Source organism: Dermacentor andersoni, chromosome 8 (genome assembly GCF_023375885.2).
Source record: "Dermacentor andersoni chromosome 8, qqDerAnde1_hic_scaffold, whole genome shotgun sequence".
NCBI lineage: Eukaryota > Metazoa > Arthropoda > Arachnida > Ixodida > Ixodidae > Dermacentor > Dermacentor andersoni.
The window spans coordinates 137815555-137832708 of record NC_092821.1 but is presented as its reverse complement, the minus strand read 5'-3'; the positions used below and the strand labels follow the sequence as shown (position 1 = coordinate 137832708).

At 45.2% G+C, this 17154-nt stretch overlaps 2 protein-coding genes across 2 annotated transcripts in view; one reads left to right on the top strand and one right to left on the bottom strand.

Moving 5' to 3' along the window:
* The window catches only part of LOC126525782 (uncharacterized), a 39457-nt gene that overhangs the window by 6244 nt on the left and 16059 nt on the right, over window positions 1–17154 (top strand). Inside the window, exons 5-8 of the mRNA XM_050173686.3 lie at window positions 121–251; window positions 11669–11781; window positions 13679–13836; window positions 15977–16075. Coding sequence (XP_050029643.3) covers window positions 121–251; window positions 11669–11781; window positions 13679–13836; window positions 15977–16075 — 501 coding nt within the window. The remainder of the gene's footprint in view (window positions 1–120; window positions 252–11668; window positions 11782–13678; window positions 13837–15976; window positions 16076–17154) is intronic.
* On the bottom strand, window positions 1870–7445 carry LOC129383365 (uncharacterized). Its single transcript, XM_055067821.2, has 5 exons — window positions 7288–7445; window positions 6225–6376; window positions 3720–3787; window positions 3204–3281; window positions 1870–2726 (listed from the first exon to the last, which is right to left on the bottom strand). Exons 1-5 carry the CDS (start codon window positions 7405–7407, stop codon window positions 2602–2604), a joined length of 543 nt encoding a protein of 180 aa, XP_054923796.1. The 5' UTR covers window positions 7408–7445; the 3' UTR covers window positions 1870–2601.

The following is a 17154-nucleotide window of genomic DNA, read 5'->3' as shown; positions in this document are numbered from 1 at the left end:
TGTTGTCAAGACACCGCCGTGAAAGCTTTAAGTTTCAGCATAGTATATATATATATATATATATATATATATATATAAATCAGCTTTTGGTTAAGTGTTCCTGCGTCACAAATTTCACAGGTCAGCGCCGTCATGGCCGCCATCAGGGAGCACCGCAACCTGTCGTCACTGTCGCTTGACACCGGTGACGTCATCAAGAGCTGCCACATGAAGCCCACCAGCGGCTGCGAGCCGTTCGACTGCCACAACGAGTGAGTCTTGCGCCACCTGGCGGTGATCGTTGCGTTGACATTGGCACGCGACATTGTGTTAGTGTTGGCAGAGTCCTTCGATACTTTACTCGGGTGTCAGCATGACCGTAGTAATGTCAGTATAGTTATCGGTGAGATTTTAAATATCGCCTGTGGCAGATATAGCGCAATCGTAGCCCTTAAGCTGGATTGCTCGAAGCGGCGGGCATTATACTCGCATGAAAAATCGACATGCATAATCGACTAATTAGCAAGAATTAACCAATAAACTATTTTAAATGATTACCTTGCGGCACATATATCAATTTAGGAGTTGTGTACGATGGCGGCGAAATGCGAAAACACGCCGTGTGCTTAGATTTAGGTGCCCGTTGAAGAACCCCAAGTGGTCCAAGTTTCCGGAGTCCCTCACTACGGCGTGCCTCATAATCAGATAGTGGTTTTGGCAAGTAAAATCTCATAATGTAATTTAAATTTTAATTTAGGAGCTGTGTAGCCGGTGGGCTTGCACAGGGCATATCCCCTTGAAACGAATTCTTAGCATCGCATGAGTTTCTAGATATGCGCAGTGAACTTTGAGGCAAAGAATGCACTGTTTGTCCACTTACTTTTTTTTTAACGAACTGTCATTTTGTGCATTGGAGCACGAAAATATCTGGAACACCCATACATTTCGTCGTACACTCTGGGAACAAATATTTCGAAACTGGTGCCATCCTGATAATTCGTTCCAAGTGGATTCACCTTGCGAGCCCACCGGCTACAATTCTCAAATTGCTACGTGTGTGGTAAGATAATTAATAACAAGACAATGAATACATTTTTGTTAATTAGTTGATCATCTGTTTCGATTTCTCGTGCATGTCCACCTCTTTGAGCAATCCAGCTGAATGACTAGAACTACACTATCTGCCACAGACACTTTGCAGAAATTTCGTATGGCCTAAAAAAAGAAAGATACCCGCTATAACGGACCTACAGGAGGAACCTCAAGCTTAGTGAAAGACCCCAGCACTAGAAACGACCCCAGCAGCGCCTCGTAACGAAATGGTGCAATGCACGGGCAAGACTGAATGATAGTCTTTTGAAGTAGCCTCGAGATGTGCGTGTTTGCTTCAGTTTCAAGCGTGTGTTTATAAACTGTGAGTCCGATCATTGCTTCCACTTTTTGTTCTGGATGAGCTTGACCGGCGCGCGACCACTGATATACCCTGTCTCACTAACCATTTGTAAGCGTGACTCAGCAACATTACATACAGCGCGCTACGCGTGTGGCCTGGCCAACATCTCCAGTCCGCGTATTCGTCTTCCCACCACGACTACACAGATCCTGCCTCACACGGATCAGGACCTCTCGTGCACGTGCACATTCATCGCCGTGGTAACTTCGATAACCATGCGGTAATTAATACGGGGCGCAGGACGCGAGTGCTTGCCGTACCGTCCCATGCTTGCGGTACCGTCCCATGCTTGCAGTACCGTCCCATGCTTGCCGTACCGTCCCATGCTTGCGGTACCGTCCCATGCATGAACGCGCGAACTACAAGCCTGACCCATTTGAGGCACGGGTCCCACTTCACCCTGTTCGCGGAAGCTTTACACTTATTCGCAAATGCGATCGGTGGTAGCAATTTTTTTATTCAATGACAGAGTGATATTGGAAATGTGACCTCTCGTCGTCCCGATGGTATGAGTTTTCTTCTTCCAGCTCTCTGACCATATAAGGGTGCACGTTCGTAGCTGTTCCATCATCCATGATTCTCGACGGTCCATCTATAACTGTCGGTCCAGTTGGCGATGAACACCGTCGATTTGTCATTCCGCCTGTAGACGTATAGCAATTGCGACGCTGCTGCATGTCGATCTGGCTGTGGATCTAATCGCCGATTCAACTGTTTATCTAGTCGTGCATCTGTCAGTCTGCCTGTCGACATAACTGTCTGCGACAATGCTGTCGAGAAAATCATGGCAACAAACAAAGTATGCTGCGCCTTCTCCACAACAATGAAATATTGTATGAACGAAAGATGATGGCAGGCCAAGTGAACGTTTGCAGCTATTTAGCAGCTCTATAACACGTGCGGGCAGTAAACGTATTTGCTCTAAATGCGTTTAAAATAATGACATAGCACTTCCCGCATAGTCAGAGATAGTCATAGACACAAATGTATATCTATAATTGTCCATCTAGTTGAGAACCTATTTGTCAGTCGAGCTATCGATTAACTGTCGAACTAGCTGTACAAATGTCAATATCGGTGTTCACCTAGCTGTGAACCCAGTAGCCGATTTTGCTGTCTATCTAGCTTTCTATCTAGCTGTCGATTTAGCTGTCGATCTAGCTGTCGATCTAGCTGTCGGGGCAGAGCTCCCTCCTGTGGTCGCGAAGGGGCTCCCCGCAGGCATCGGAGAAACGTTCGAAGCACTCCTGTGGAACCAAGTCCTTCACCTCCTTCCGAACCCAGAGAAGGCATTCTGAAAGAAATGAGAGGCACTGAGAAGAACAGCCGCGAAAGCGAAACTATGTCCACACGTAACTTAACGTCGTCACCATCGGCAGCGTACCTCAGCCCTTTAGAGGTCACCGACCTCCTTCCAAAAGTTGTCAAATAGCGTTCCTCCTACGCAAACTTCACTCGTTCTGTAATTTTTTCTAGCCCCGCCTCATTTATAACCATAGCCTCCCGCTACATGCTTCACCGGCGAATCCAAAGACCTTGAAATAAAAGCTTCGCATAAACCGATTACCACAAGGCGGCTAGGATCCGCAAATTCTTCATATATAAAATAGCCTTCCGGCCTGCATTTGTGCTCGGAGACTATAGCCGTGTAATTTCACATAAAGGTGTACACTGCCGCATTTTCGAAGCCGAGTCGTTTTATGAAAACCTAATTGCGACAAGTGTCGAATCTAGCTGTCGATCAAGTCTTGTGAGATCGATCGAGTCTTACGATGTCCATGATACTCCAAGTCCATCACGAGGCAGTTGTCGTCCATGTAATAGAATATGCCCTCCAAGACTGTCGGATCTGAAAATAAAAAAGAAGTTGCTTTAACTGTTCTTCGGTTGCCTAATACATGCGCTCGTAAGTCACCTGTTCTTAATTTCTTTGGATTCCTTAAGACAGCAAGAGAAAAGTATCGAAAGCAAACTATCGAGCATTTATGTTTACTTTATTTTTATTTTACAGTCAAATTGCATCGATTATTTCGCTGAGCTCGCGATAAATGTGACGTTCGTCACATACTCGAATGTAAGTGCGTTGCCCACTCGTAAGCTTGGTTTTACCTGGATTCTCATTTGCGTTTTCGGAACTAAAGTGTCGATGCCAGCTTTCGATATCACTGTCCCTTAAGTGTTGCAACCCATGATAATAAAGCTACCAAATAGAATTTCAGCTTCACCTTAGCACAGTTACCGTCATTCGCAGAGCAGCAATAATTATTGAATCTGGATATATGCTCACCGTCGCCTAGGGTCATCTCCATAGTGCCAGGTTTAGGCCCGGGCCTGACCGAAAATGTAAGTTCTTGCCTGCACAGACAAAAGAGAGTTAGTGCTAATTATTTTGGCAGCAGTCGCCAGACACTGTCTTCGTCAATCTTTTGCGAACTCTGCCAACGCGAGATATTGGCAGGTGCAAGCTGGCACCGTGTTAGCCGACGCCTACGAGTTTACATGTTGTATTCTTCACTTTTCACCCGGTAACATGCAACGCGCATTGCTGCATTTTAGATATCAGCAAAACACTTTTGAAAATATACTGTCACGAGGCTCCTTGGCAACACTGTATCCACGGTAACAGCTACACAGAAAATGTTGTTACGCCCTTAAGGGTGTTCTGTTTGTTCCGTGGCCAACACTCTCGCTCGATCTTACATGGCAAGATCGAATTCTTGATGGAAACAACTGAAGTTTTCTTGTACGGCGACTTCGTTTTTTGTGGCGCGTAAACACCGTAATAGCTGCGACAGATGGCGCGAAAACTACACCAAATAAAGTTCAATAACAATAACTTTCAAGCGCTGGTATCAGGTATTTCTGTGCGCACGAGGTGGTCAGAATTAGTACGCTATCTTGAACTGGGACCTATCTAATCGCGTCTGTGCTCGCTGTCGTGCGTAGTAAGCATCTTTGGCGTAATAGTGCAAGCTATGGAACAAACCAACACCGTTAAGGATGCAAAAGTGTTTTGTTTGTTTTTTTGCTCTGTAGGCTGCCCACACGATTACTCTCTACTGTAAGCGAGCAGACGATCATAGGTTTGCGCACAGAGGGGGGTGGGAGGAGGCACAACGGGTGTCACGGCATTCTGAGGACAACTCCGGGGCGAAGTTCAGTGCACAGTGTTTAGTTCCTGTAAAGGAAATATGAAACAGGAAGCAACTCTGCAACGGATGCCACCACATACGGGATCCTATTTGCCAAGGTGTCTGTTTGGGCATGTTGGTGGGACACGAATGCAGCTTTTTGCGCCCAAGACGAGGATGAAGAAGAGGTTGAGACACACGAATGGCCGTCTGTGTCTCAGCCTCTTCTTCGCCCTCGTCTTGTGCACAAAAAGCTGCATTCATGCCCTATTTGCATCGTCGGGAATCGCAGCACTATATAGGGCAGGAGGTGCAGCCCTGTATCTATATTTGTACCTGCTGCTAAACGTCAACAATCCCGAATTTCAAATATTCCACATATGTTATGTATTTTTATTAGTGTATATATTTCTGCATGCATTGAAATGCACGAGTTTATATATGTGTACGTATGTAACCGCGTTTTAGTATACGCGTTGTAAATATATGTGTATGAGTTTTTCTTCGTAGCACCTCTATAAGAGTCTTTAGGAATGGCTATGTCACCGCTAATATGCGTTTCTTTCGTTAAACTGATCTTGAACACTGTTGCATGACCTAAGTTGTCGGGCCTATTCAAGCTGTCTAGAAGCAGCTTTTCGTCCAGGCATCTTTTCCAGACACTCGTACTTCATCAGGAAAAATTGAGGAAGGGGCGAAACCAAGCAGCCTCGTCTATGCAGGGGTTATTCTTTTTCGTAGCAAACTAGGTTTCAGTGCGGATAAACCCGCCAGTAAGGTCTGATAAACAAAAAAAAAAGACACGCTTCGTTTAACCAACACCTGAGACGTACGCTTCGTTAGGAAGCGCCCTTTCAGGGAAAGGCTGAAAAAAAAAACTGCTTTGATAGACGAGAAAAGGGGGAGAATGGCGTTGCCAGACAGTTTGACTCCCTAATGTAAATCCCTGCGCAAGCCTATGCAGGGATTTAACAGAAGTTCCACATGTTGGCACTTATGTTTGCCGCTTCGAACAACAATGACTAAACATTTTTGAAACTTAGCTACCTGTACCAAACTTGCCTTAATTCAGATAAAACTCACGCCGCTAGAGTGCGTTCAAAAAAAATTTTTTTTTGGCACGCAATCGAAGTGACGACAGAGCCGCCACATCTTCGTGACGTCATGCTCTGGAGGCTATCCACAAAATGATATAAAGTTGGGCGAGTTGGTACGGTAACATGATCTTGAATTAATAATAATAATATTTGGGGTTTTACGTGCCAAAACCACTTTCTGATTATGAGGCACGCCGTAGTGGAGGACTCCGGAAATTTTGACCACCTGGGGTTCTTTAACGTGCACCTAAATCTAAGCACACGGGTGTTTTCGCATTTCGCCCCCATCGAAATGCGGCCGCCGTGGCCGGGATTCGATCCCGCGACCTCGTGCTCAGCAGCCCAACACCATAGCCACTGAGCAACCACGGCGGGTATGATCTTGAATTGTAGCGCGAAGTAACAAAGACAGGTACTAGAAACTAGCACCCCCTGCCCTAGTCTAGACTAGAGTAGCGCTCGTTTCGTCTGCTACTAGTCTGCTGTCTGTGTCACTTCGCGCTACAATTCAAGATCATGCTGTCCACAAACCGTCTGCTCGCGGCGCAAGCGATTCGTCTATACCTGGGCGAGTGGTCGGTCTCGGGGAGGATCCACACAAAGGTGGCCGTCTGTTTCACGAAGTCGATCTTGGTGCGGTTCGCCGTCAGGCAGTCGAACATGGAGTCGCTGTCCGAGTCCCCTATGGACAGTGCGGACTCCCAGCTAGAGATGATCTGCAGTGCAGAAAAACGTCGAAGAATAAGCGTTCGTGCATGCAGGCTGCTTGGTATATCCGGGTGTGAGACTGGGCTAGTTGGTATTCCATGCTGAAGTGACTAGCGCAAGAGTGGGCACGGGACACTAAAAAGGCGACAAGGACAAGCTTGTCCTTGTCGCCTTTTTTAGTGTCCCGTGTCCATTCTTGCGCTAGTCACTTCAGCATGGAACTTGTCCTTGTCGCCTTTTTAGTATCCCGTGTCCATTCTTGCGCTAGTCACTTCTGCTTGATATATAGAACAGGTTGATGCTAGGTGTTTTTGTTTTTTATGCGGATGACTTAAAGACAAAAAAAGACTATCATATCTATGTTCATGCCGCTTTTGCGGATACGCAACGCGGCCTACGCTGAGCTTACAGCAATAAACACATGAACACTATTTTCGCTAATTACCTAAAATTGGTAACTGATGCAGGACGGGTGAGGAAATTCGAGCATGGAAGTGGATACATTGTATAGACGATATCATTGCATAAAGGCGAGCTGATGAATATCACATGTGAATACCGCGCTGTTGATGTCCTAAAGATAACGAAGGTTTGGAAAAAAGAAATTTAAGCCCAAGTGACTTGGGCCCTACCCTGGAGACACGCAGCAAATTCGCAACAGACGCCCGCTATCACTCTGGCGGTTTTCGAAGACGTCCTCGAATCTACTTGGAGCTGCGAAGGGTGGCTGCGTGGCTGCGTGTTCCTAATAGAACCTGTTCCACAGTGGGGGCTGCGTGTTCCTCTAATCTTGGTTCACACTCTCGAGATATCCTGCGAGACGCATTTACATTTCCGTCACTCTTGTTAAGCGCACGTATGTTTAAGGAAGCAGACGACAGCGCAGCACAGCGCAGTGTGAATCGAACACTCTATATACCTTGAAGCTGTCCGGCACATCGAAGTGCAGCTTCAGGGGTCCGCCCGGTGCCCCGAGTTTGGCCCGCACGACACTGGCGGTGCAGAGTGCGACCAAGACGACCGTGAATGTGTGCCGCATACTTGCTGCTCTGAAAGTAAGTCTACGCAATTCGGCAACGCCCAGGGGTCGCAGCTTATATATACACTCTCGAGCTTTCACTCCGCGACCTCGGACACATGTACGGGCGGATAGGTTGTACATTTTGGGGGGATTCTTCCGCGAAAATGCAGTTTATTGCTTTGATTTCGGCAGCACTAAAAGACCTGCGGACTGTTTAGATCTGCGCCTACGTATAGGGCTCAGATATGTCGCGCGAGACGACAGTTGTAAACTTGGGGCGCGTACAATCAACGCCGTGCGTTGATAGTGAGTCCGTACAAGGGCCCCTGCGGATGGTCCTATTTGCGCGCATCTTGAAGGTGACCTAATTATTTGCCTCTATGTTTTTTTTTGTCTTGCTTTCTACAGGTGACATTCCAGAGGTTAGTACTCCTGTTTATATCGTGAAACGTAATATTCCGCCTTGTTTGTTTGCTTCGCGACGTCGACGAATTTCATCAGTGGCGTTCACCCGTGCTGTCGCGGAAGGACAACCTTTTTTGGGCAGTTGTTGTCCGGACGCCGCATGTGTGCTGACGCCATATAAACTGCGCAGTATCTTTCGTGTCTGTTCAGCGACGTAAGTTTCCACGTTGTCGAAAACACGTATGAAGGCCATGCCGCGATGGAGCAACTACGTCGTCGTCGTCATCATCATCGTCATCATCATCATAATCATCATAATCATTATCATCCTATTTTATGTCCACTGCAGAACGAAGGCTTCTCCTCGTGATCTCCAATTACCCCTGTTTTGCGCCAGCCGATTCCGACAAGCACCCGCAAATTTCCTAATTTCGTCGCACTACCTAGTATTATGCCGTCCTCTACTGCACTTCCCGTCTCTTGATACCCATTTTGTCACCCTAATGGTCCAACGGTTATCTATCTACGCATTACATGACCTGCCCAGTGCCATTTCTTTCTTTTCATGTCAATTAAAATGTCGTGTATACCCGTTTGCTCTCTGATCCAAACCGCTCTCTTTCTGTCTCTTAAAGTTATACCTATAGCATTCTTCATTCCATCGCTCTTTGTGCAGTCCTTAACTTGTCCTCAAGCTTCTTTGTCAGTCTCCAAGTCTCTGCCCCATATGTCAGCAGCGGTTAAGTGCACTGATTGTATACCTTCCTTTTCAATGATAACGGTAAGCTTCCAGTCAGGAGCTCACGATGTCTACCGTATGCGATTCAACCCATTTTTATTCTTCTGTGAATTTCCTTCTCATGGTCAGGTAACCTAGGCCAGGTCAACTGACCTAGGTAAACGTACTCCTTCACAGACTCTAGAGGCTGACTGGCGATCCTGAATTCTTGTTCCCTTGCCCGGTTATTCATCATTATCTTTGTCTTCTGCATATTAATCTTCAGCCCCACTCTTACACTCTCTCTGTTAAGGTCCTCAGTCATTTGTTGTAACTCGTCCACAGTGTTGCTGAATAGAACAATGTCATCGGCAAACCGAAAGTTGCTGAGGTATTTGCCGTCGATCCTTTCTCCTAAACTTTCCCAGTTTAATAGCTTGAATATTTCTTCCAAGCACGCAGTGAATATCATTGGGGAGATTGCGTCTCTTTGTCTGACTCCTTTCTTTATAGGTATCTTCCTACTTTGTGTAGAATTAAGGTGGCTGTGGAATCCCTGTATATATTTTCCAATGTATTTACGTAAGCGTTCTGTACTCCTTGATTACGGAATGCCTCTATAGCTGGTGGTATCTCTACTGAATCAAATGCTTTTTCGTATTCTATGAAAGCCATACAGAGAGGCTTATTGTACTCTGCGGATTTCTCCATAACCTGAATAATTGCAAGGATGTGACCCATTGCAGAGAATCCCTTTCTGAAGCCCGCGTGTTCTCTTGGTTGACTAAAGTCAGTGTTGCCCGTATCCTATCGGAGATTATTTTGGTATATATTTTATATAATACTGGGAGTAGGCTAATAGCCCATTATTTTTCAGTTATTTAATGTCTCCCTTTTTGTGGATAAGTATAATGTTTGCATTCTTCCAGTTTTCTGGGACCCTTGCAGTTGATAGACATTTCGTATAGAGAGCCGCCAGTTTTTCAAGCATTATATCTCCTCCATCTTTGATTAAATCGACGGTGATAGGTGATAAGCGATATTCGAAATTATAACGTGAGAAAGAGTGAGGAAGCCGTAAAAAAATGGACGCTGCCTGAAATCAGTGAGAACGAAACTTGGCATAGGACAAACCAAGATGTATGCACTGAAAGATAAGCAGGGCAATATCATCAGCAATCTCGAAGGTATAATAAATGCAGCGGAAGAATTCTATACTGACCTGTACAGTACCCAGAGGACTCAGGAGAACTCCATTCGGAACGATAATGAACAGGATACAGAAACTCCTCCTATAACTAGAGATGAGGTCAGAAGCGCCTTGCAAGATGTGAAACGGGGAAAAGCGGCAGGAGCAACTAGGTATTGTTTTATTATTTTCCCCCTAAACTCGTGGTGTACTAGTTTCTCTGTTTCTCTTAGGGAGGCTGAATAGAAACATTCAAGGGACATTAAGAAGAACGTTAAGTTAAGCTGTGTTAGTAAAAAACACTCCAGTAAAAAGCAAAGCAGATGCTCTTACTGCGTGAAAAAGTAAGCGAGAAGAAAAAAAAAAAACGCGAGAATGAAAGACGCTTGTCGACGGAACTCTGACGTTCCCGTACGAAGTCACCGTGACGTTGTAATTGTTCTTAAAACAGTTTTCTTGGATCTATATAATTAATTGCTTACCGTTGTATAACGAACACACTGCGTTCAAAGAGGAACCGAAATTATACTCAAACATGCAAATGTCGAGAACTTCTTCCTGTGTCGAAATGTCCAAAATACGAGGGGAAATTGTTCGAGATTTGTTCGAAATGTTCGAAAGTCAGACTGAGGGACAAGTGCTGAAGTTCCGGTGCGAAATGCAAAATATAACGAGCTTTGATAGCTTAACTTGCAATCAACATGCTGTAGTAAGCAACTCTCTCGCAAAATTAGTAGAAACAGGGTTTTCAAGAAATATTGTTCCCGTCCTATTGTTCCAGATTGTATTGCACTTAGCAGTATTACACTGACGGAAGAACTAAAGAACGAACATAAAGAACAATAAAATGGTTTTACTAATGTTCAATTTTAGTTTATAACTATTAAATTACGCCAGAATAATAGAATGCTTGTGTATTGCCAAATCATCGTTAGTGAGTGAGGGGTCACTCGTTCAGTCGGGGTGTTCAGTGGGTCAGTCGTTCGGTGGGTCGGTGGGTCGGTCTTACACTTGTAAGCCAGAAAGGACGCACAAACAAAATACCGATGGTGACACCATCCTGAAGTGCCCGTGCTGGCTCAGGAAGACGTGACGTATGCCAGCAGCGTCAGCTAAGGCCTGACATGCTTCAGAATATGCAAGGCCCACGACGCGAAAGTGCCGGCAATTTTTATAAAAGGCTACGCTATAAAGCTGCACAAATTCTGCTTGCACAGGTGGTTTGTGCAAAGAGGTGTAATCCTATTCCGACAATGAACGTTCCAACAAAAGTGTTGCGCATTTTAAATATTTGAAACGTTTCTTAATAATTCCCTGGCAAAATAACCGCGAAGCCAACAGACAATGACGCTAGTGAAAACACAGGGGAAATTAATCATTCCCTTTAATTTAAACGCAGAGATGATGAGGAAAAATGAAATGAAAGTGGACGAAAAGAAAACAACTTGCTGCCAGTGGAAGCGGAACGATTATCTTCCACGTTACGCTTGCGATATGCTCTACCCATTAGGCTACCTCAACGGTCACGCTACACTTCGTTTTATTGAGTATGTGTTTGTGTGCACTTAGGTGTAATCCTTGGAGTGCTTGCCAGGGTCACGGCCGGATTCGGCTTCATGGGCTGCAAGTTGTTTTTCATTTTTTTTTGCCTTCAAATTTTCTTTTTTTTATTATTTCTAGATTTCATCTGAGAAGAACAGTTAGTAATTTCTCTTACGCTTATCGCTAGCTTGATTATCTCTTGGCTTCGTGTAGCCGCAACTAACAAATAGAAAGTTGAGCGCGTCTCGGTTTCTCTTGAGCGTCTCGTTTTTTTACAATATCCGACATTTCGCAGAGGTTTTCGTCGCAGCTTTTCGCTGAATGTCAAGGTGGGAAGCCTTTCTTTTTTTCTCGCGTTCAGATGAGAGAGTTTTCGAAACGGATCTGTATGCAGCCGCGTCCTGCTTTTCTTCTTCCTGGCGCAGCTGGTACAAGTCGTTCGTGCGGTTCCCGGACAGCTACTGTTACACGCTGGACTACAGTCGAATCAGGAACGAGTCGCACCCGCTCAAGCGATGCCGATACCCTTGGGATTACGGTGAGCATGCAGTTCAACAAGGAGAGAGAGATAGAGAGCAAGGACAGGAAGGGCAGCGATGTCAAGCAGACGAGCACCCGGTTTGCTACCCTGCACTGGGGGTGGGAGAAAGGGGAACAGATGAAAAAAGGGAGAGAGTAAGCATTGAGTGCGTGTGGGAGGATGCACACAGGGACACTATAAACGGTCAACAAGGAAACGTGTAGAAAAACACTTGGCAATTTCGCGGTTAGCATTTGTGCGTCATAAATATATCCTCTCGTATACCCATGGGTGTACCTCTCACGTGACTCACACGTTGACGTATTCAAAATTCTGGAAGAAGAAACATTGTGTATGGCACAGTGCGAGCAGGAGACGAAGGAGGTTCGTGCAGGCGGATGTATGGTCTTCCAATGGCATGCGCCGACAATGGCTCTGCCCTAATTTCTCATTCTAACCATGAGTGCTGTGAAAAAAATTTGCGAGTCAATGCGGAGTAAATCAAGCCTGAAGAACGCCTGAAGCAAGAAGCACAAATACCAGACATATACGTATGCCAACTATCATTGCCATTGTAAGTGAACGACGCCAGAGTCGCCTATAAGTGATTTTTGTGGGAAGCTTTATGGTCTCCTCGACTCTCTCCTGCAGTTTTTCTTATAGATCTGTGAAAATAAAAATTTTTTTTTTCGGATAAGCATCAAATACGAGTACCTATAGCTGGCTTCGAATACAAACGGAATGTCGAATAATCAAATGTAAATGCATTTCCTGCGACTCTACGCGATTTTCTGACATGCTAAAGCATTGCACTAATCCCGATATACGAACAAAAAACGGGCTACAAGTCCTTACAGGTAATGATAATTAAATTAGCTCTCGTTAACTCGGCTAAGGAGATCATTCTCACTACACGTACGTGTAACCTCACTAATGGGTCAGCCGGAGAATGCGTGCTTTTGAATTGAGTAAGAATATTTAAAAAAAATTGAGTTTCGATTGCGATTCAATATTCTCGAATGTTCACACACTCCCGGGCGTCTCCAGTTTTCTGGCACACGACACCTGCTCTTACGATAGCTATGACGTTTATGGTAATACAGAAAGGCAATATGCTAGGCACTTCAACTTAATATTCCCTGTTAATGTCAATTTAATGCCTCTAATGAAGATTGAGCAAATAAAAAGAAAGGAAAATGTCTCGAGAAAGTCAAGAATAACCGAGTTATAAATAACAGCAATTCTCGCTGTTGGACGACCTGCTTGGTTTTTGAATTCTCGACTCGTGTTACCAGAGCAATATAGACGGAATGAAAAAAAGAAGATAGGAAAAAAAAAAAGGAAGCGAGCAACAGCAAGGCCAGGACATTCTGCTGATGTCTGTTGATGATGTCGGTACTGTCCACTTTTTTTGACAGCACCCGTGCTCCAAGGTCTTAAATCAGAACCTAAAAGATTGGTCTTCGAGGCACTCAACACCAAACAAAAGGTGACGACTGCATCAGCACCGCTTCTGTTGGCATCACAAAAGAAAGAAACGGAGTTTGTCAACTCAGGGGATGGCTGGCATGCATGCACGATAATAATTCTGTGTTTTATGATTCTCACTTTGTGGAACCTTGTGTTATGTAAACTTAGTTTGTATCATTGTAAAACAATTTACACCCATAAAAGTGAATAAAGGTGTAAATTTGTCTATAACCCCCACCCTTACATCCATAAAGGGTGTAATTAAGGGAGTGATAGACTGATTTACTCCCTTTTCTCCCTTTTAGGAATGTAAATTATTTTAGGGTAATAGCCCAGCGTTTGTGACGCCTGCAACTTTGTGTCTCGTGTACGTTGCGCTGGTAACGTGAACAATAATAAAAAAAGATATCCTTGTCCACGACCACGCCTCCGTGATTCGTCGCAGAGATGACATCCGTGATCGGCTGGGACGTGGCGAACGCCCTGGAGGCGGACCCGTTCGGCGCTGACGCGTCGGTGCACGAGCACGACACCAACTCGGCCGAGCAGGCTCACTCGCTGTTCTTCGAGCCGCAGTCGCGGTACATCATACTCGTCGAACAGGTGTGTAACGAAACCGCCGTAACTCTTGCAAAAAGTTGTACTCAGGTAGTCGGGTAGTCAGTTGCCGGACGGTGGCGCGCAAGGCATGCAGGACGATTGCAAGGCAGTAGACTGGACCGACGCTGACCAAAGACAACAAAGGGAAAAGGAAGGACGTTACCCGTCGTGGTGTCTTAGCGGCTATATGGTTTTGCGCTGCTAAGCACGACGAGGTCGCGGGGTCGAATCCCGGCCGCGGCGGCCGCATTTCGAGAGGAGCGAAATGCAAGAACGCCCGGGTCCCGTGCATTGGGGGCCACGTTAATTATCCCCTGGTGGTCGAAATTTCCAGAGTCCCCCACTACGGCGTGCCTCATAATCATATCGTGGTTTTAGCAAGTAAAACGCCATAATTAATGTTTTTTAAAGGAGGGACGTGATCATTCTTTTCACTTTGTTAATATCTGCTCTTCACACGCGCATGCGCATTATAATTTTGTAGCTGCGTTGTGCGTACTGGGTACATTAACTGTCATTGAAAAATGAAACAAGAATGGTGGCATTGGGAATAGAATTAGTTGGTACATTACCTAACTCGAAGAAAACAGCGCTAAAAAAAGTCAGGACGATGGCGAAGGGACAGGGACACGGCGCTGAGTTTAGTACAGTTGTGAGTTGGCGTCCGTACTGCTTACTGTCTTGCAATATAGTCCTGTCTTGCTCTGTACAGTAGTCATGATGAGTCAGTGCAAGCTATCCCTGTCGTCAGTTATTCTATATACATCCGTTTTTATGTGGAGTATAGACAGCCTGCAACAATTGGTGGTTTGACATGTTTTCATCGATCTAATGGGCATAGTTCCTACAAACAACTCGTTCGAAAGCTAAAATGCGTACCACGACAGACAAATGACATATAGATATTCTAACGACTCCGACCTATGGGCCGGTACGCAAACTTTATAGTGCAAAATACGAAGGACGTTCCGAAAGTAAGTTTTGTCACTTATTTTCCCACGGCAACATTATTGCAAGAAAAGGAAAATCATACACTATGGCATCATGAACTATATACACCTTGCAATATTTTCCCACATTGTCGCCACCAACATTGAGACATTTGCCGTAGCTCGCAATCAGTTTGAAGAAACCACTCTGGTATAACTCGGTGCCCTGCGATGCAAGGCCTGAGACATGACCTCTTCACCATCATGATCTGTAGGCGATCATGGATGATGGACACACCAGATCCACGTGCCCATTCATAAAGGATAAGAGCACGCACTTTCCATTGGCGACGACGTTGCCAGGACACGTCCCTGTCTGCCACCGCGATTCGCACTCGAAAAACTTCGGGCACGCCGGTCCGCTGCTACTTTCTCTTCTTCTGTGCTTTGCGCATGCGTCATTGCGCCTCCGCTGACGCTCCTTCCGTCGTTGAACCAGCAGTATACGGGCGCGGATTCTTATGGCCGATTGCTTGTTTCACCTATAGTGCACCATCTTCTCTTTCAAAAAAAAGAAAAAACTTACTTTAGGAAACGTCCCTCGTAGATAACCTATCCAGAAAGGCAATGTGGTCGACAAGGAGCCGAAGATCGAAATTTATCTTCACAACGGAAGAAAAGCCATTTAAACTTACGTCACCTCTTGCCACGTTTCTGCAATCATTTCAGTCGTGTCAAATTTGTTTTTCTTGTGCACCATTGCTGTTTCAAACACCATGTACAAGTAAAGAGGGGAAGTCAGTAGAGCGCTAGCTTCAGCCTGGCTGACTTGTGTGTGTGCGTGCGTGCGCATCCACGCACCAAAGCATGCACATTTTTTTTTTTTCTTCAAGTGGGCAACAGCGCCCAGCTGGGACATAGCAGACATTTGTAGGGTGACGCCAAGGACCTGATGGCGGTTTCTTTTCTTGTACCCGCTTGAACCGTAAACTATAAATTTCATCATTGCCATTTGTTGGGCGTGTTGGTAAACTGAAAGCATATTTGGCGCCAGCAAACAAGGACGGAAGGGAAATAGCGCATTGTGGTGTCGTCTCCCTTCCGTCCTTGTTTGCTGGCGCTAAATATGCTTTCGTAAACTATAATTAGCACCAAAATAACGCATACACGCCACCCCACTTAACGACCCCCCCCCCCCCCCCCCATCTTTGCAGCAAACGACGCTAGCGCTGCCCAAACCTTACCAGACGAAGTGCGTGAACTACGAGCTGATGAAGAGGTCTAACAAGTACTATGGCATGATGACGCAGAATGTAAGTCAGAGTGATACAATATTGATGAGTGAAGTATTATATCAATACTTGAGAACGCAAGAACCACAAGTCCATTTTCCCTTTTCACCCTCTTCTTGAAGTGACTGTATTTTTATTTCAGACGACGTGTACCGGTGATGTACAGGGCCACTCATATATATGTAAGGCAAACACTGCATTAGTCTGCAAACAAGAGTACCTTTAGCCTTTTCTTTACACTACAGGGTAAAATTTAATGCATAATGCGGCGCTGGATGCAGATATCTGGGAATGAGAGATTAATCTGTTGGATTTCATGCCAAGTTTAGGTTGCCACGAATTATTCATTACTAATGAGGTGTTTTCCCCGAAAAGGAGGAGACCCTGTACACAATCACAGTGCCACGCATAATAGTCATCGTAAACTGTTTGCTGTTGTCGAATCCTCATATTGTGGCCCATTTGGTTCATGAAGTATTAAGACACCTTCAAGCGTTAAAATTTGCTTTTGCGTTCATTTTGGGGAACGCGCTGTCATGCAAATATCTCGCCGCAGCTAAAGTAGCTCGCTGATGAGCGGAACACCCTATATTCCTAAATATTACATTCGTTTCAAATTTCCAGGCACTAATTTAACTTTGGCGGTGCCTTCTTATATACTTGCCGTTTCATTGCAATTAATTGTATGTCTAAATAAATCGCGAATTATTTGTACCGCGTGCAATGTGTTGCGCATTCGATTGGATCAAGCTATCGAAACACAGAATATTCCACGACAGGCCCATCACATGTTTATCGTGTTCACAAAGAAACGTTTTTTTTTTCTCCACTATTCATCGCGGTTATCTTGCGCTAGTCTTTCTGTCTCCAGTTAAATTTGTAGACGTGCTCAATGTTTAGGATTTCGTTACAAATAAAATATTCAAACAGGACATGAAACAGATATCCGCGGTCATATGGTACTTAGCCGTGTTATATACTGTTTGTCATAGCCGGTCGAACTTGTTACGTGTCGCGTTTTGTCGTACTTGGTCGATAAAAAAGTAGCCGAAAGAGCTCTCGACAGCAGTGTAGGGATGGTGCAGCAGCCCCAGAGTGGG

Coding starts and splice junctions, on each gene's coding strand:
- LOC129383365 (XM_055067821.2), bottom strand. CDS start 7,407: ATGCGGCACACATTCACGGTCGTCTTGGTCGCACTCTGCACCGCCAGT. Junction 3,788..6,224: donor GAGACCGACCACTCGCCCAG/GTATAGACGAAT, acceptor TTGTCTGTGCAG/GCAAGAACTTACATTTTCGG. Junction 2,727..3,203: donor CTTGGAGTATCATGGACATC/GTAAGACTCGAT, acceptor CATTTCTTTCAG/AATGCCTTCTCTGGGTTCGG.